The sequence below is a fragment of the Carassius gibelio genome, chromosome A10, assembly GCF_023724105.1.
Source record: "Carassius gibelio isolate Cgi1373 ecotype wild population from Czech Republic chromosome A10, carGib1.2-hapl.c, whole genome shotgun sequence".
NCBI lineage: Eukaryota > Metazoa > Chordata > Actinopteri > Cypriniformes > Cyprinidae > Carassius > Carassius gibelio.
Genome location: NC_068380.1, coordinates 21070347 through 21090333, shown reverse-complemented (window position 1 = coordinate 21090333; position 19987 = coordinate 21070347). Strand labels below are relative to the sequence as shown.

Below are 19987 nucleotides of genomic sequence, written 5' to 3'. Positions count from 1 at the left end.
GGTCTGCAAACAGCTTGAGACAGGATGAGAGCATTGCTATGGACAGTGATGGTCTTCAGACGGCGGGGGGGACAGGATGAGAGCATTGCAATGGACAGTGATGGTCTTCAGACGGCGGGGGGGACAGGATGAGAGCATTGCTATGGACAGTGATGGTCTGCAGACAGCGTGAGACAGGATGAGAGCATTGCTAAGGACAGTGATGGTCTTCAGACAGCGGGAGAGTGAGACAGGATGAGTGCATTGCTTTGAACAGTGATGGTCTTCAGACAGCGTAAAATTTAGACAGGATGAGAGCATTGTTATGGATAGTGATGGTGTTACATGCATGTATATTTATGTATTTGCCTGCCCTCTAGGGGCAGGTAAAGCGTGATTTACCATTGTTCTGATTTAGCAGATCCTCTACACGTGTGGACTATTTACGTGAGCTTAAAGGAAGTCAAGTTCCCACACTTCAGGGGCGGAACTTGAGCGGCCGTCCCGAGTCGTAGCTGAGCTCTCTTCTGTGTTTATCCTTCTTATTTTTCCTGTCTAATTTCTCCCACTTGTTGTTATATTCCGTTTAATTAATAAATTCCCCTTTTGATCGAGCCGTTGTGTCATCCCTCTTTTGTGTTATAGCAGTGGCTGTAACATAATTGGGGGCTCGTCCGTCATTTTTCTTTTCTCAGCTGTTTAGTGTGGGAGGGAAGAAAATGTGTATGGCCGTGTTTTCGTCGTGTTTGTTCGATTTACTTTTCGGTTGTGAGTAACTACGAGCGTCCCAGGTGAGTGTTTGCCCTATTTAGTCAGTAGTCGTCGGGTAGGTTTGAACCTGCCACTTTGTTATTTTGCCTTTTTTATTTTTAGTGGTTATTCGGAGTGGAGGCACGCTTCAGTTCACCGGCAGCTGATCTTGTTAATGGGATTGGTGTGCAGGTGTTCATGATTTTAGCGTTTAAAGTGGCCTCGAGCCCCTAACGCCACTGAAGACTAGGGAATTAATTTAATGTTAAATGGGGTAAATACGCGTGTGTTGTGGGATCGCTTTTGGTTATTCACTTTGTAAATTTAAATCGGTAAGTGAAGTTTATTCTTAATTCGTATCATGCGTGATAATTTCGTGTAGCGGCCAAAATCACTTTGTTTTCTTTAGTTTTGACAGGTAAAGTTTAGGATTTGTGAAAACGATTTAGTGGTTTCATTTGAGTATTTTTCTGAATTGTGTTGAAACCATTATTTTCGTTATTTTTGGTGAATAGCCTACGTGTGTTGAAATGACTTCGGTAGTTGATGTATTTCGGGAGTCTCCTTCTGAAGAACTGCTTTTATCGTATACAAAAGAGCAGTTATTGCAAATTGCAGAGTCTTATAAAGTCGAAATCGCTCCTAGGTATAAGACTTTGAAGGAAACTTTGCGAAACGTCCTTAAAGGCTGTCTGGTGGAGTTAGGCGTTTTACAAATGCCATTAGAAACCGTTAGTGTTGTGGAGGAAGTGGCTGATCCTTCGGTAAGTGAGAATGCTATTCGATTGAAAGAGTTGGCATTTAAAGAAAAAGAATTGGAGTTAGAGAATGCCAAATTAGAGCTGCGAAAGCGTGAACTTGATCATCAGTTTGCTTTGAAACGAATGGAGTTAGAGATGAGCTCTAAGGCTGCTCACGCTGCCTCTGATGGTTTTGATGTCGGCCGAAATCGGAGGATGGTCCCTCCTTTTTGTGAGAAGGACGTTGAGAAGTATTTTTGTCATTTCGAGAGGGTTGCAGTTTCATTAAAGTGGCCTGAAAATGTTAAATCTCTGTTGATTTCATCCCCAGTGTTGGCCGCACCTGACCATTCACAACAGTTCAGTATCGTGGTGGATGCTAGCGATGTTGGGGCGGGAGCTGTCCTCCAGCAGATGGGTGCTGATGATGTGGAACACCCAGTGTGTTACTTTTCTAAAAAGTTTAATACTGCACAGTTAAAGTATTCTACCATTGAAAAGGAGGCATTAGCATTAGTTCTTGCGATTCAACATTTCGAGGTGTATTTGTCCAGCTGTTATTCGATCCTTGTGTATTGTGATCATAATCCGCTTATCTTTTTGAACTCCATGCGCAATTTTAATCAGCGTCTTATGCGCTGGAGTTTATACTTGCAGCCATACGACCTTGACATTAAACATGTCAGAGGTCGGGACAACGTGGTCGCTGACGCCCTATCCCGGATTGGATAGGCCTGTGGGTAACGTATGTTTTTGAGAAAGGTGTCTTTTAGTAGATGCACTTTCTTGTGGTGACGGTTCACTTTTGGGGGATGAAGGTGTTACATGCATGTATATTTATGTATTTGCCTGCCCTCTAGGGGCAGGTAAAGCGTGATTTACCATTGTTCTGATTTAGCAGATCCTCTACACGTGTGGACTATTTACGTGAGCTTAAAGGAAGTCAAGTTCCCACACTTCAGGGGCGGAACTTGAGCGGCCGTCCCGAGTCGGAGCTGAGCTCTCTTCTGTGTTTATCCTTCTTATTTTTCCTGTCTAATTTCTCCCACTTGTTGTTATATTCCGTTTAATTAATAAATTCCCCTTTTGATCGAGCCGTTGTGTCATCCCTCTTTTGTGTTATAGCAGTGGCTGTAACAGATGGTCTTCAGAAAGCGGGAGAGTGAGACAGGATGAGGGCATTGCTATGGACAGTGATGGTCTTCAGACAGTGGGAGACAGGATTAGAGCATTGATATGGACAGTGATGGTCTGCAGACAGCGAGAGACAGGATGAAGGCATTGCTATGGACAGGGATGTCTTCAGACAGTGGAGACAAGATGAGAACATTGCTATGGACAGCGATGGTCTTTGGACAGCACGGGAGTGAGAAAGGATCAGAGCATTGCTATGAACAGTGATGGTCTTCAGACAGCGGGAGAGTGAGATAGGATGAGGCTTTTGCTATGGACAGTGATGGTCTTCAGACAGTGGGAGACAGGATGAGAGCATTGCTTTGGACAGTGATGGTCTTGAGCCAGCGAGAGAGTGAGACAGGATGAGAGCATTGTTATGGACAGTGATTGTCTTCACACAGCAGGAGAGTGAGACAGGATGAGAGCATTGCAAAGGACAGTGATGGTCTTCAGACAGCAGGAGAGTGGGACAGGATGAGAGCATTGCTATGGACAGTGATGGTCTTCAGACAGTGGGAGACAGGATGAGGCCATTGCTATGGACAGTGATGGTCTGTAGGCAGCAGGAGAGTGAGACAGGGTGAGAGCAATTGCTATGGAAATTATGGTCTTCAGACAGCAGGAGAGTGATACAGGATGAGAGCATTGCTATGGACAGTGATGGTCTTCAGACAGTGGGAGACAGAATGAGAGCACTGCTTTGGACAGTGATGGTCTTCAGCCAGTGAGAGAGTGAGACAGAATGAGAGCAATTGCTATGGACAGTGATGGTCTTCAGACAGCGGGAGACAGGATAAGAGCTTTGCTATGGACAGTGATGTTCTGCAGACAGCGTGAGACAGGATGAGAGCATTGCTATGGACAGTGATGGTCTTCAGACGGCAGGGGGGACAGGATGAGAGCATTGCAATGGACAGTGATGGTCTTCAGACGGCGGGGGGGACAGGATGAGTGCATTGCTTTGAACAGTGATGGTCTTCAGACAGCGGGAGAGTGAGATAGGATGAGGCTTTTGCTATGGACAGTGATGGTCTTCAGACAGTGGGAGACAGGATGAGAGCATTGCTTTGGACAGTGATGGTCTTGAGCCAGCGAGAGAGTGAGACAGGATGAGAGCATTGTTATGGACAGTGATTGTCTTCACACAGCAGGAGAGTGAGACAGGATGAGAGCATTGCAAAGGACAGTGATGGTCTTCAGACAGCAGGACAGTGAGACAGGATGAGGGCATTGCTATGGACAGGGATGGTCTTCAGACAGTGTAAGACAGGATGAGAGCATTTCTATGGACAGTGATGGTCTGTAGACAGCGGGAGAATGAGACAGGATGAGGGCATTGCTATGGACAGTGGAGGGTCTCCAGACAGCGTGAGACAGGATGAGAGCATTGCTATGGACAGTGATGGTCTTCAAACAGCAGGAGAGTGATACAGAATGAGAGCATTGCTATGGACAGTGATGGTCTTCAGACAGCAGGAGAGTGAGACAGGATCAGAGCATTGCTATGAACAGTGATGGTCTTCAGACAGCGGGAGAGTGAGACAGGATGAGGCCATTGCTATGGACATTGATAGTCTTCAGACAGTGGGAGACAGGATGAGGCCATTGCTATGTACAGTGATGGTCTGCAGCCAGCGGGAGAGTGAGACAGGGTGAGAGCAATTGCTATGGACAGTGATGGTCTTCAGACAGCAGGAGAGTGAGACAGGATGAGAGCTTTGCTATAGACAGTGATGGACTTCAGGCAGTGGGAGACAGGATGAGAGCATTGCTTTGGACAGTGATGGTCTTCAGCCAGCGAGAGAGTGAGACAGGATGAGAGCAATTGCTATGGACAGTGATGGTCTTCAGACAGTGGGAGACAGGATGAGAGCATTGTTATGGACAGTGAGGGTCTGCAGACAGCGTGAGACAGGATGAGAGCATTGCTATGGACAGTGATGTCTTCAGAAAGCATGAGAGTGAGACCGAATTAGAGCAATTGCTATGGAAATTATGGTCTTCAGACAGCAGGAGAGTGATCCAGGATGAGAGCATTGCTATGGACAGTGATGGTCTTCAGACAGTGGGAGACAGAATGAGAGCATTGCTTTGGACAGTGATGGTCTTCAGACAGCGGGAGAGTGAGACAGGATGAGGGCATTGCTATGGACAGTGATGGTCTTGAGACAGCGGGGGGATGGGACAGGATGAGAGCATTGCTATGGATAGTGATGGTCTGCAGACAGCGGGAGATGAGGGCATTGCTATGGACAGGGATGGTCTTCAGACAGTGGGAGACAGGATGAGAACATTGCTATGGACAGCGATGGTCTTCAGACAACATGAGAGTGAGACAGAATTAGAGCATTGCCATGGACAGGGATGGTCTTCAGACAGCGGGAGACAGGATGAGAACATTGCTATGGACAGTGATGGTCTTCAGACAGCGGGAGAGTGAGACAGGATGAGGGTATTGCTATGGACAGTGATGTTCTTCAGACAGCGGGAGACAGGATGAGAGCATTGCTATGGACAGTGATGGTCTTGAGACAGTGGGGGGATGGGACAGGATGAGAGCATTGCTATGGACAGTGATGGTCTTCAGACAGCGGGAGACAGGATGAGAACATTGCTATGGACAGGGATGGTCTCCAGACAATATGAGAGTGAGACAGAATTAGAGCATTGCTATGGACAGGGATGGTCTTCAGACAGCGGGAGACAGGATGAGAACATTTCTATGGACAGTAATGGTCTTCAGACAGCGGGAGAGTGAGACAGGATGAGGGCATTGCTATGGACAGTGATGTTCTTCAGACAGCGGGAGACAGGATGAGAGCATTGCTATGGACAGTGATGGTCTTGAGACAGTGGGGGGATGGGACAGGATGAGAGCATTGCTATGGACAGTGATGGTCTTCAGACAGCAGGAGAGTGAGACAAGATGAGAGCATTGCTATGGACAGTGATGGTCTGCAGACAGTGGGAGACAGGATGAGGGCATTGCTATGGACAGGGATGGTCTTCAAACAGTGGGAGACAGGATGAGAACATTGCTATGGACAGAGATGGTCTTTGGACAGTGGGAGAGTGAGACGGGATGAGAGCATTGCTATGGACAGTGATGTTCTTCACACAGCAGGAGTGTGAGACAGGATGACAGCATTGCTATGGACAGTGATGTTCTTCACACAGCGGGAGTGTGAGACAGGATGAGAGCATTTCTATGGACAGTGATGGTCTTCAGACAGCAGGACAGTGAGACAGGATGAGGGCATTGCTATGGACAGGGATGGTCTTCAGACAGTGTAAGACAGGATGAGAGCATTTCTATGGACAGTGATGGTCTGTAGACAGCGGGAGAATGAGACAGGATGAGGGCATTGCTATGGACAGTGGAGGGTCTCCAGACAGCGTGAGACAGGATGAGAGCATTGCTATGGACTGTGATGGTCTTCACACAGCAGGAGAGTGAGACAGGATGAGGGCATTGCTATGGACTGTGATGGTCTTCAGACAGCGGGGGGGTGGGACAGGATGAGAGCATTGCTATGGACAGTGATGATCTGCAGACAGCGTAAAATTAGGACAGGATGAGAGCATTGCTATGGACAGAGATGGTCTGCAGACAGTGGGAGAGTGAGACAGGATGAGTCCAGGGCTGTGGAGGCGGTGCTAAAGAGCACACTGAAGTAATGATGCTCTCCTCTAGAGTACTGTGCCTGGCACTGAGAGTGCTTATGAATATGGATGAGTGCCTGTATGTTGAAACCTTTATTTCTAGTTTGTCTGAGAATGTAAGGGATGAACATATAGGCCTATCGGTTGTTCTTTAAGGGGCTGAGGGTGTTGAACTGCTCCAATGCAGTCACTGAACTCAGGTCACACACAGATCTGATTGGTTCTGAGAGACAAAGAAATATGTCTGAGAAATAACTGTCAGCACAGTTCACCACAGTAAACTAGAAAACGACATACATTGAGCTGTTGTTTAATATGCTTGTATGTAGGCTACGAAATGGATGAATGGCATTAGCAAAAGCTTGTATTAACAAGATCTTTGGTATGAAAAAATATGCTAATTTAATCATACTTGAGGATGTGCCAATGGAGCCTTTTGAAAGTGTAAGATTCATTTTGGGGGCGTGGGCAGAGCTATGTAATTGAAAAATCAATTGGAAATACAATGAATTAAGTTTCTATTGATTTAAAGCATTTATTTATTCAGAGTTTATTTATATATTTTTTTCAAAGCAGCTTAATATTATAAAATAATATTGCAGTAATAAGGAATTAAATAACATTTAAGGCTATAAAGAAGATGTTTTGAAGAATTTTGGTAACCATACAGTTACTGGTCCCCATTTATAATAATATATATATATACTTTTTTTCTCTCAATGAAGGTCAATGGGGACCAGCAACTGTTTTTTTTTTTTATTGTTTTTTAAACATTATTAAATACAAATGATTGCCACTGAAACATGCATACAAGCATTTTTGTGAAAACACTGGAATTTATTCAAAATAAATCTGGCATAAATATGTGCACTGTGCAGACACACTCTTGTATTGGCGTTAGCTAAATGCTGACTGGCCAAATACTGAAGTACACAAAATTAATTTAAACTCTTTAACATATTTTGATTACATGTGCCACTCTTAAAAATGGAGTTAAGCACTCAAATGACAAAGTTATAAAATTAAATGAATTTAACCTTTCAAGAAACACTGGAAATGTATGTGTTGGAATACTTTTCCCATGGCACAATTTGCAACATTTTACTGTTGCAACATCAGTGAGGATTGCTTGGCTCATGGTCATTCCACTTTGAATTGTGCCCTAAACGGAACAGAAATCTAGTTCTGAGTGCAAAGAAAACATTTTCACCTGAATAACGATAAGTATGTGACATGCATGTGCCTAGCTACATAGACAATGACAGACACTGCTGGACTTATTCAGTGTTCAAAGTTTTTCTTCAGGTTCTAGTGAGAGGTTCTAGTTCTTCGGTGTGCATTACAGGTGTCCAATCAAAGACAATATAGAGTGGAGGAAAACACAGTGATAAACTAAACTAAATTTATGACTGAATGCACCCACTTCTTGCCCAGATGTTTGGCGACATCCGAGCGCCGGAAGCCTTCCAGGTGGTAGAGCCGTCTGGCCAGACGTCGGGCAGCTTCCTGGTCTTTTTGGCTGCCATTGTGGAGAACATCGGTGTCCTTAAGACATTCCACACCATCCATGTCTGAGTCCCAGTCTGACAGCATGTCATTTAGCCCTGCATCGCTGCTGCACAGCACACAAACACACAAAAGATTTTCATATTTAGATGTTTTATTGCCACTTCTTTATTTAGCACTCTATGTTTTAGCTTTTTGTGTAGCCCCTAAAATCTTCTCTGAAAAGTTCTGCATTCTACATAAACGGCAATTGACTTCAACCCTACTGTGATGTATTTCCAAGTGAAGCAAAACTATCAAAAAAAATAAAATAATAATAATAATAATAAACTAATTGGGATGTTTATTGGGATGTAAATAAAAAGCAAACATTGCATACTGGAACAGAGGCAGATCTGAATGTGATTGGCTGAACTCCAGCACAGCCTCACATGACACTAGAGAACAGTGAATAGTATGTTAATTAATTTGCCTAAATGATGTTCGCTCATCCATTTAATCCTGTATAAGTGAATTTTGAGGAATTGTCCGATATCTCCTGCTGAAAACAGAAACACCCATTTTTGCACTCTCCCCACCCGCACCATCAGATTCATTTCACAAGAGAAACAAAATGCAAAGCCCAAATCAACCGGCCGACATTACAGAAGACCAATGTCACCACAGGCTTCTGCCAACAGCGATAGCAACCAGAACTACATCATACAAAAACAAATGTAACGATCATCACCCGCTGTCCTCCCACATCAATGACATCATGCAAGATCTCACAGTCCAATCTGTGTTATTCTGGTTCTGGCAACATTTCAGAGCCATTAGCCACTGAAGGACAATGCAGACTAACGCTAGCCGTGTCATGAAGGACTGCATCTGAAGAATGTTATGATCCTTCAAACAGAACTTCATCTGAGATCTGAACAGAGACGTGACATTGAGATGCAATGAAGGGAGTTATTAAAACAGACAAATGCGTTTTCATGTCTTCTCTGTGCAGTCAGAGCATGAATTCATAGTTGAACAGATGAATGACCATAAAAACTGTTAAACAGCATTGCTCACTAAGGCTGGTTTCTGAAGTTGAAGAGTTTGTTGTATTTATCTACTGCATTAGTACAGTCTTCCTCAAGTCACCACACACAGTTTAACAGTGCCATCTGTTGAGAGCCACAACAAATGACAACACACACGCAAATCTCATTTTAGGAAAAGTTCATAATGTTTTGTAGAAAATAAAACAACTGGTGGCAGATATTGGTGGCAGCAGTTTATTCTGCTTCTCTAATTGGATTGGACATTAGCTGTCAGTTTTCTTAAATGTTCATATCAAATATAAATTCCCATGTGTCCCTAGTACAGAAACATTCCCACTGTTATGGACACCAATTGAGAAGCGAAAAAAGGTAGAGAAAATTGAGTTTTAAAAAAATTATTTCACTTTATTAACTTCTATTGTAACCTATGTTTTACAGAGTTTGTTTTGTTACTTTACTCTGAAAATACAATAATCTAAATTAACGCCGCAAATAATATACCATATCCAATGTTCAGTATAACAGAAAATTGTTTAATTAGATTGATTGATGTGTGAAGCTGTAGATTGCTAATTTAAGTACCTCCAGGGTCAGGACTGAAGTAAGAGGTCTGCTTCAGGCAATAAAAGCAGTCATATGATGCAATTTCAAGTTTTCCTTTCTCTTTGGAGTGTCACAGGCTGTTTGTGAATAGATAAGACCCCTAAAGTTGCAAAGACTAAAGTCTCAAATCCAAAGACTGTATAAAAGTTAAGACTCATCCCCACCCTCATTTAAACACGCCCCCACATCTCTACGTCCTTTAATAAACACTCTGAGATGAAGAAATTATTCCATACTGCGGCAGAAACTAGGAAGCTTCAAAAAAATGTCAAATTGAACAGATAATGATACAAAAGCACTTTTCCTAATCTGATCGGATGAAGAAAATGCTGCAGCATTTAAAGGTCATTTACATCATAGATTTTATTGGTATTTTATTGCTGATGTGTGAATGTATCTTAACAGAAAGAGTCAGAAAGCCACTGCTTGTGTAAATGGCAAATGTGATGCATTTACTAATCTGGCAATTTTACAATAATTTACCCGGTTCGTGTGTAAAAGCAGCTCCTGAAGCAGAGATGTTGCAGCCCACTATATCTGCACATCTGTTTGTGGATAAACTTTTTAAATTTCAGTTTCTGAAGGCAATTTATTTTCAATATGCAACAAATATGGCAATTCAGTCTTCAGCAACACACATTATTCTTCGTATCACATAAGTACAAGAGAAAAACAGTCTAAAAACGGTTTAAAAACAATTATTACAGCCTTCGTGTGTTTCTGAATGAAGTGAATGTTCAGATTTGGATGTAATTTTTCAAGTAAACAGTCATAAAAAAACAAAAAGAAACACATTTAAAACATTGAAAGTGTCTGCTTAACTTTTTCTTTGGTCATTAAGTGATGACTCTGATACTATAAGATCAGTGGCTGTCAATCCCAGTCCTCGTGAACCAGCGCTCTGCACATTTTGATTGTGTCTCTTTTCACTTCAGATGTAAGTGCCCTGCGAAGGGAACATCACAGGATATCCCTCCATGATTCCAGTTAGAAGGGAGCAATATGTTCTATTCAAAGGGAATTAAAGTGCATTAATTGTTTTTATTTACAGAGGTATATTATGTTAAGTATATTATGTTACAAATACAAAAGACATGCAAAATATGCAGAGCGCTGTTACGCAAAGACTGGAATTGAGATCCACTGTATTAGGCAATAATAACAATATATGTATTTCAATGTTTCTTTTTATTCTTAAAGGTTTTTTCAAGTTATTTGCCACACTTATTTAAAGTGCATCTCACTGTAATAGTACAAATAATATTTATTTTTTTTAAATGACAAAATGTTAAATGCTTTTTATGCATATAGGTAAATAGAAAATGGATAATCACAATCGGTTTTCTTATTTAGAGTTCATTGTGAAACACTGGCAACTTTTAAACACTGATGAGGTTTCAGCATCACATCCTACTGAAAACACGTGGAAAAATATCAATACAAGCACCAAACAGCTCTTGTCTCCATTTACTAGCATCATTAATTTTTTTATTTTTTTGCCCTCTCAGCATTTAGTATAGGAATGCAAATTGCTAATTATCAAGCATTTATGGAAAGACGATTCGGCGCCACTGCAGAATAAACTGTGATTGTATAGTGAGAATATATCAATGTTAAGCTTTTCAATTTGCCACAGATATTATACTTTTGTCTAGCTTGTGCAGTTTCTTTTTCATGGTTTTTGAGGATGGCAACATGTTACACAATCCATCCATGTTAGCATCTTACAAATGAGCTTTTACCGAGTGACAAATAAAGTATATTTCTGTCAAAAATGCTGCTTGGATTTTGTTTGGATGCATGGCCTCTGATTTTAACAACGATATAAATAGGAAATGTTTTCTCTTGACGTTTTGAAACGCCTATTTATTTTGCTAACCTAATTATCCATGATTATAAGTTAGTTGCATCTTATTAATCTGCATTAAGCATTGTTTTCCTTCCTGTCCATGACCCTTTCAGACTTTTACACTGGGATTATTTCAAAGAACAGGATTAAATTCATTAATTACAGACTTGTGGTGCCAGTGAGACTTCTGTTAAAGAAATAGTTCACCCAAAATTGAAAATGTGCTGAAAATTTCAGGCCTTCATCAGAACAGATTTGGAGAAAACTGGAATGGAGTCATGTCTAAAAACACTTGAGATGTTTTTATGAGCCTGGACTTTCATTCTTACGGCACCCATTCACTGCAATGTGATATAATGCAATGCAAAATTCTTATCTCCTTCTTGGATGGCCTTAGAGAATATTTTCAGCAAATTTTCATTTTTGCATTTTTGAGTGAACTATTCCTTTAATAGTGACTTATTTTATAGGCAATTGAATGCCAAATCAATGTAATATTCTTGGAAAAAAATGCAAAACAAGTAGAATAATATTGGACACCAATACCTAAAATAGGAATCTCCTTAAATACTGAATAAATAGTAAGAAGAGACGGGTTTGAGATATTGGACATGATGTAAATCCACAGCCTGCTGTTCTGAAGTTACACCACAGTGAGGCAGACATATCAGAAACAGATCACCAAAGCATCTGTGTTCACACTACACCAGCACACAACACTTCAAAGATACATCAGACATGAATACAGGTGTAAACACAGTCTAAGATGTCTCATAATCTCACATTTTACCAGGGTAGTTTACACCCATGATATCAATTTAATATATTAGATTGCACAGTTGTTTAAACACTCCAAACAGGATAAGATCATGATGTGTTTAAGGTAGACCAATGAAATGCTACTGTTCTTGTATTTTATGCATAATGTTTAATACTTGCATTTGTATCAAATGTATATTTCATTTTTGTCTGAATAAAAAAATTATATGCATCTTCGTGGCAAAACTACTAATATTGTAAAGAAAAGTTCTGTAAATGACGAATAAATAAAATACATTTACATATAGTCCACAAGAGAAAATAATAGTTAAAAAAAAGTTTACATCTGGATGATCCACAGCTGTTTATTTGTTTTGTGATAATTGTTCATGAGACCCTTGTTTGTCCTGAACAGTTAAACTGCCAGCTGTTCTTCATAAAAATACTTTAGGTTCCACAAATTCTTTGGTTTTCCGAAATCTTTTGTGAATTTGAATCCTTTCCAACAATGACTGTTTGATTTTGAGATCCATCTTTTCACACTGAGGACAACTGAGGAACTCATACACAACTATTACAGAAACTTCAAACGCTCACTGATGCTCAAGGAGGAAACAGGTCTCTAAAAATAGTATGCTTTGTGTACATAAAGAAAACTGGACCCGTCACAAATTCGTGTTTTTTGTTTTGTTTTTGTTTTTTGTTTTTAAATGAGAAGTGGAATTCTTTCCTGCGAAATGCACTGCAGTCTTTTTATCTGTAGTACAGTTGAAGAAGGCTCACTGTGATTCACAAAAACATTACAACATTTCACTCCACCGTTTCTGCAAGCGACGTGACGCGTCACAAACAGAACGCAACGTTCCTTTTTAGAAGTTACCGGCACGCGCGTCAACTGTTCAAGCTTTAATGATTGTAAAGAGCGCGTCGCGTTCTGATGTGTTGCGTCGCGATCGTATCAAACTTTCAGTAGTGTCTTTGTTTACCTGCAGATTTCACGCACACGTCCAGAGCGCAAACCTCCAACTCTCGCGCAACGCTTTCCTTAACATCCCGACAGAGACGCGCAGTTAAAGTTCACACCTCGCCGGTTAAAGCACGAAAATAAAGCGCTGTTTAAAGTTCGGCTCATACTAGCGTCTGCTCATCTCTCACGCATTTCCCACAAACCCTTGCTGCTCTCCGCCAGAACTCAGCGCACAGGAGGAGGGAGAAGAAGAGCGGGAACATCCTCTTCTTTAAAAAAGTTCTCTCACAGAACAATTGAAAGACTGACAAAGAGCAGATGGAGCTCTTGGGATGTGTTCCCAATGGCGTGCAACCACACTACAGCTAGGCTACTAGGAATGTAGTATGCACATATGTGTGTGGTATGCATGGAATGCTTTAAACATAACAGAAACAACATTACACAACCAGAACATTTAATTCATTTCAGAGCACGACTATAAAACTGAAACTGACCACACCTTATAGAAAGCTGGTGTTAATTCCAGTTTAACTCAAACACTATGTGAAATACAGATATCATTTTCAGACTATAAAGAATTGTTATGAACTCTCAATCAGGACGTAAGTGCACTGTGCTGAAACACACTTCTTGCAGGGAAACTGGTGTATCTCTCACCAGCAGAGCAGTTCTACAGACAGTGACCACACAATGCTGGGGCTTTCTGGGGCCCTGAAGGGAGTGTCCGGCCAGCTGTGCTGCTAAAACACAGACATTCACTCTGGCCTCAGGCAGCTTGTGTAACTGGTCAGAACCAAGGCTAAATTGTTGAGACCAAGCTTAAAATATAAGATTAACAATGCAAAAAACAACAACAACAACTATATACTTAATGTTAACAACATGTAAAAATGACATTGTTGAGAAGCAAAGCAAACTGCAGGAATGATAAAGTGATAATAGGGTTACTGTTCACTTACTGATGAAGCTTAATATGCCAACTATAACCCAGCCCAAAGCTATTTAAGCAACACAGAAGTGGCATTACTAAACAACTCAGCGTTTTTGAATGAATAGGTTGCATGAATAATTCAACGACTTTAACAGTCACTTGAACTGCCTTTAACTGTCATTTTGCATTATTGACACACTGTTTTCTAAATGAATGTTGTTCAGTTGCTTTGACGCAATGTATTTAGTTTAAGGCGCTATATAAATAAAGGTGACTTGACTTGACTTGTCACCACCTACTGGCATGTCAATGCAACCTTCAGAAATAAAACACCACTAAAGGGCCGTTCACACTTAAGTATGATAACTGTAAATATAATGTTTTATTAATTGGTACAAACAAATACTGCAATGCAACTTGATAAAGTGTGTCAGCGCTATTGGCAGAATCGCCTTCGTTCCCCTTCAGTCTGTGTTCTGTATTCCCCTCGATTATTCCTCCTCGGTTCCAGAGACGAGGGATAAATCACGCTCTGGGGCCACCAGCCCTGGACCACCAATCAAATTCAAGAACCAGAGCTAAATGATGAACAATGGCATTGAATAATTAGAAGTATGCAAAGTGGGATTAAGTATGATAAAGTTGAGATGAAATGGAAGAAGTGACGTTTTTCTCTTCCAAACAATACAAACATGTAAGACAGGTACTTAGTTATATCCACTGGTTGTTGAATGGATTTTGAAATCAATGTGGGCATTGCACAAGCTTGCTGTTGATTGTGAAGGCATGGGCTTAAAGTGGACTGTCATTTTCGCTGGAAGATGGAGTTGTAACCACTGATCTGTATAATGAGTTATTAACGGTCATTCGGCGGTGAATCCACCAGAAGAGTTCGAGCCAAACAGCCAAAACCTTAACCTAAAATCATATCCAACACAATATTTCTTTATGTACATAATTATTCAGGAAATATTAAACATGAACATATTATCTGGTATTATTATCAGAAACTGATTAGAATTTACTGCAAATATTATCCTCTTACTATACTGCTCTATATTGTATTGAATTTCAAAGCTTACCATGCATCATCTTGGAAATAACACTTAATGTCTAAGTCTGTACCATATGTAGTCGCCGTTATTTCTCTGAATTATGTTATGATGTGTGTATTGTTTATGTCCTGATGAAGGAACATCTATATCAGACTCTTCTTCCAAATTCTGTGGCGTTTTACTAGCTTTACCATTTAAGAGCAGAATGTGACATGTGTGCGTTTAATTAATTATTAATTTAACCAACGTTTAAATCATTTACTGCATCAAGATGTTACAGTTAGCCTCCAATAAAACAACATAATTACATGAACAGTTAAGGTACGCCTATAAAAAGCACAAAACTATTCAAACTGGGCACTTTGTCATATATTGAAAATACTGTAATGAATATGAACTTGACTTTTTGATACGCAGGGGAAATTCCATTTACATGCATAGGATGTTTGCGTTGTAAGAACGTACAGGGCTACTTGAGATATAAAAACAAGGACATGAGCAATCCAGCTCTCTATTATAGATCAGTGGTTGTTAACATAAGGTCAAATAAATTTCAAAAACCAAATGTATTTATGGATGAATCTTTCACAAACATAGAAATCACAATCAAGAATTTAAGAATCATGCTTTTCACGTTTCAGAATACATATTAAGGAGGCCATTTCCTACAAATCCCCAAATATCACAGCAGGATCTGTATCATGGGGATATGAAATGATTTTGAATGATTTTCTTTCCCATAACACTAAAGCAGGAAATCATTCTTCCACAACAGACATCTGAAATAAAATGCTACAGATTTAATTCAATTATACAGAAGGCTCCAGCACAACTACTACAGAAGAGAGAGACAGATCCAGCCCAGCACAGAAAACCTGCACAAACAGTGAAGACATTCACCACATCACCATCCTGAGCCAACAACAGTAGAGGCACTGACCTGAGAACAGACCGAAGTCCAAAAATATCAAGGGTAGACGAATGTACACTTGATGATCAGAGTAACAGAAAGTGTTCAGCAACAGCAACAGAGCAGAGGACTTGAGATGAAGGTCTGAAAGCGCCTCCCTCCATCTGTACTACAGAATGGTGGACCAACCACACAGCACTGAACAAGTTCGTTTTTAATTCCCTCGCACTGAAAGTATGAAGTGAAAGCATGCACATGTCACCCCCCACCCTTTCCAAACATTCTCTAACTTCCCTATTCCTGCTCCCACATTTCACCCGCACTGAGATTGACCTCAGATTATCTCTGGGCGTCTTCTGAGCGCCAGAATAACAGCAGATGACATCGAGCTAACAGATACAGCCTGATCTTCCAGCAGATTACCACAAGAATGCTTCCCAGTGTTTCTGCAGCAGAAGTCCCTGCAAAAGCACAGGGCATTCGTGTGTGTGTGTGTGTGTGTTGACCTTCAGAAGGATCTGTGCAGATATCTGCGTCTGTACGGTTGTTTTTGCTGCTTTATCATGTGATGAGGTGGTGGCTGTAAAGAGCTCGGCCTTGGGCACAAGGGCAGGCCGGTGAAATATGAGGCTGATGAGCAACAACTCAGACGTGCTAGAGTCAGCCAACACACACACACACACACACAGCATCTCTCTCCTAGAGTCAGATCTTGGCCGGGTCAGTAGATTAGCAGGGTGTGTGCTGATCAATTCAATCCCAGCAGCGCAGATCAGCCGTCAGCCTGATGAATCCTGAAACACTGGGAACACAAACAAGTGTCATCTGACACTTTCACTTTTTCATGGTTTACTTCTTGTGCTTTCTATAATGTCTCCAGATCTCATTCAGGTACAGTTCTATGCTATGTGCTCATAAGATTTAATCTAGCTAGATATTTACATATTCTGAAATATAAATGTTGCTCTGATTCTGGGTGGGTGCTTAGTTGTTGTTACTGTATGTGATTACGAAAGGTGTTGTGATTGGTTTTAGGACACTGATATGCAGTTGATTGGGTTTAGGTGGTTGCTAGGGTGTTGTGGGCAGCTTCTGGAGTGCTGTTAGGCAGATAAGCTATTTTCAATGGTTTCTGAAGGGCACAATGTGGTTCCTAAGATGTCCTGAGCAGATTTTAGTGCATCTGGTTGCTGGTGGTGTTCTAGGTGGTCTCTAGTTGTACGTCTGAACAAAGTGGCAACCTTCTGCTATCTCTCGTGAAACCAACACGGAAGTGACTAAAGCTGCAATTTAATGACTGGCCGCTGGAGACTAGCTCCAAAAGAGAGTCAGTCCCATAGACCCCCTATGGTAAAATGCCCAAATTTACGGGAGAAAAAAAAAAGTGTTTACAGCCTAGTACAAAAAGTGGCTTTGGTCTACATAGCTAATTTTGCACTTCATGACAAAACTGTGAGGGGGTGAATTTTTTAACTCATCCGTTAAAATTATATTAAGTCTTAAAGTTCTGCATAATTAAGGACGTGGTCCCTTGAGTGACAGGAGGATTGCCACTGCTGTCAACACTGTCGAGATAGGTGGGCGTGGTTTCAGCAAACAGATCCCGCCTCTTTGTCCAGGTGGTGACACGCTGCTAAGATGGCAACGACTGGCTCCACCCACATTGAGCTTCAAAAACACTCTTCAGAAACCTACAGGTGACAACACAGACATTACATCCATGTTCTTACACAGTCTATGGTCTGAACCCAACAAGATGTCTATAGAAAGTTTTGTTTGTCACCATATAAATTAATTCAATCAAAATGATTCCCCACTATTGAGGATGATAGGTGCATTCACTGTACTAACTGCACTTAAGAGCGCATTCATGTACAGTACCAGACTTCAGTTCATTCAGGTACTCCACTACAATATCACAAGAGAATTCTGCTAGAAACATCGCATTTGTGTTATGATATAACTTGAATTATATTTGTAAACTCCTGATTTAATTTTAGGGATTTTGTTTTTCAGTTTGCATGCAACATGCAATAAATAAGAGGCTGATGTAGTAAATGAGGTATGTAGTGACAAAATTAAGAGAACTCATAACCCCCAACCAAACTGACCAAAACAGATGAGGAACACACAGGCAAAATGTATGAGTGGAGAAATGAAGGGTTGTTAGATGAAACAGGTCTGTGTGCGGGACAGTGAGCAGACAGACGCCTGGCACCGGGGCGCTGGTGCTGACTCACACATCCAGCACTGGCACAAACCCAGAGCGCTGCTGAGAGCTACTTCCTCTAGAGCAGCTGAGAGCCCATGATGCCCATCACATGACATCAGCACCTGCCACACACACTGTTCACCTCCGCGTGTGTGTGACCATGTGGAAGTAAAGGGTGACACCTCACAGAGCAGAACAACTGAAGACTGCTTTCATCAGCATTACTGAGAACAAGGCTTATGGTCTGGGGACAAGCGCTGATGGATATAAATAGCATGATAACTTGGAAAAGCAATTCATTTCCTCCCAAATTCACAAACACACCATTACTTATGAGGAGTAAATACTGCATGTTTGCAGTTAATGCTTTCAGAAAAATACTGTGATCTCTAAAATTGTTATGGCAGACTAGACTGTCTGTAGCAGACAAAAGATAAAGTTGCTTGCAAAAATGACATTTTTGGAAAAACTAGATAAAGGAAGATTATCAAGACTTTATCAAGTTTTGAATGTTGGATTGAGAAAGCCTTACCCTGAGTTTAAAACAGCATATTCGGATGTTGTGTAGAACAAACACTTGCACTCATTTTTACAGTGGTTCGACACATTTTTCTCCATTTTAAAAAGTTATTTTAATAAGATTCTCTGTAATGGAAAATTGTGTGTGAGGCTGAGGGACTTCCCCCACAGATTTTGCAATGGGTTTAAGTTGGTTTTTCAAGTTGACCAGCAGAAGGCTGCTTGGTTTCAAAGTGACATCTGTGTGAGCTGTGTTTCATAGATACAGTATTGACAGTAGACAGGACCTTTTCTACACACAAAAGTCCACAGAATCCATGTGAACAACTTGAACCTGATGCAGAATTTATGAGGAGTCACTCAATTTCTATTGGAAACTTGCCGTAAATGTGACAGCACCTTAATGGATTTGTCTTTTACCGGAGTTTCTGCTAACATGACCACATCTTTATCCTAACACAAGCAATATCCTGATTGTTTTTATTCCCTTTATTATAAAATTAAATAGCCTGGATTTGCACTCAAGACAGAATTCGTATACAACAATAAATTAAAAGCGTACACAGACAGGTAAAGGTGTCAATGATCTCGACTCAGCTGTAGGTGAGTAATGAAATTACAATACAGGCAACGATATATTCATCATAACATTTACGGTTGTTATCATTTCTGATGTGCTTCAGGATCAGCCCACTGGAGTCATGAGGGAGGGGAGAATCACACAAAGAAAGGAAAGCGTCAGGCTTTCAGCAGCAGAGGACATTCACAGCGGACAGACACGAGAGCTGCTGCGGAGACGTCACTGCAGTCACACACACACACACACACACACACACACACTGCCCACGTGAATCGCCACGGTGTCTGAGAAGCGTGTCATGCAAGCCAAAGGTCAAGACTTACTGGACAGACGCTTGCTCGGCGTCGGACAGGCCTAGCAGGGGAAAGCAGCTGGACATTACGGAGCCCATGAGAGTCGGTCGGTCGGCGGTGCGTGTGGACGAACTCCTGACGTGTCCTACCGTCCGGACGGATGCTCGGCTCTGACCTACATGGAGACGGCGCGTGCGGTTTCCTGCGGGCTGCTAGGACACGGTGCTCTGTTTGTGCTTATTCATTACTGTAGCAAGTCTGATCACTGCAGCCGCTGCGCTCACTCCGTCTGCGGGCCGTCCGAGCGGACAGACGGGTGGAGGGGGGGCTGGGCCCAACACGCGTGTGTGAATGGAGCGACACAGAGATGTGCTTTATTTACATCCATCATGCTCTGGGGCACGAGGCTGAAGCCTGCCGCGCTGGAGCTATAAATAACAGAAGGGCTGATGATGAGGAAG

The 19987-nt window shown here is 41.5% G+C and overlaps 1 protein-coding gene across 9 annotated transcripts in view; it reads right to left on the bottom strand.

Moving 5' to 3' along the window:
* The window catches only part of LOC128021553 (PH and SEC7 domain-containing protein 3), a 106693-nt gene that overhangs the window by 48493 nt on the left and 38213 nt on the right, over positions 1-19987 (bottom strand). For 4 of the 9 annotated variants that reach the window (XM_052608847.1, XM_052608843.1, XM_052608846.1 and 1 more), the window contains one exon: positions 7732-7923. In XM_052608847.1, the coding sequence (XP_052464807.1) occupies positions 7732-7923 (192 nt within the window). Of the gene's footprint in view, positions 1-7731; positions 7924-13042; positions 13260-15952; positions 16148-19556; positions 19842-19987 lie in introns of those variants that run through there. The other 5 variants (XM_052608849.1, XM_052608851.1, XM_052608852.1 and 2 more) reach the window with 5 other exon arrangements.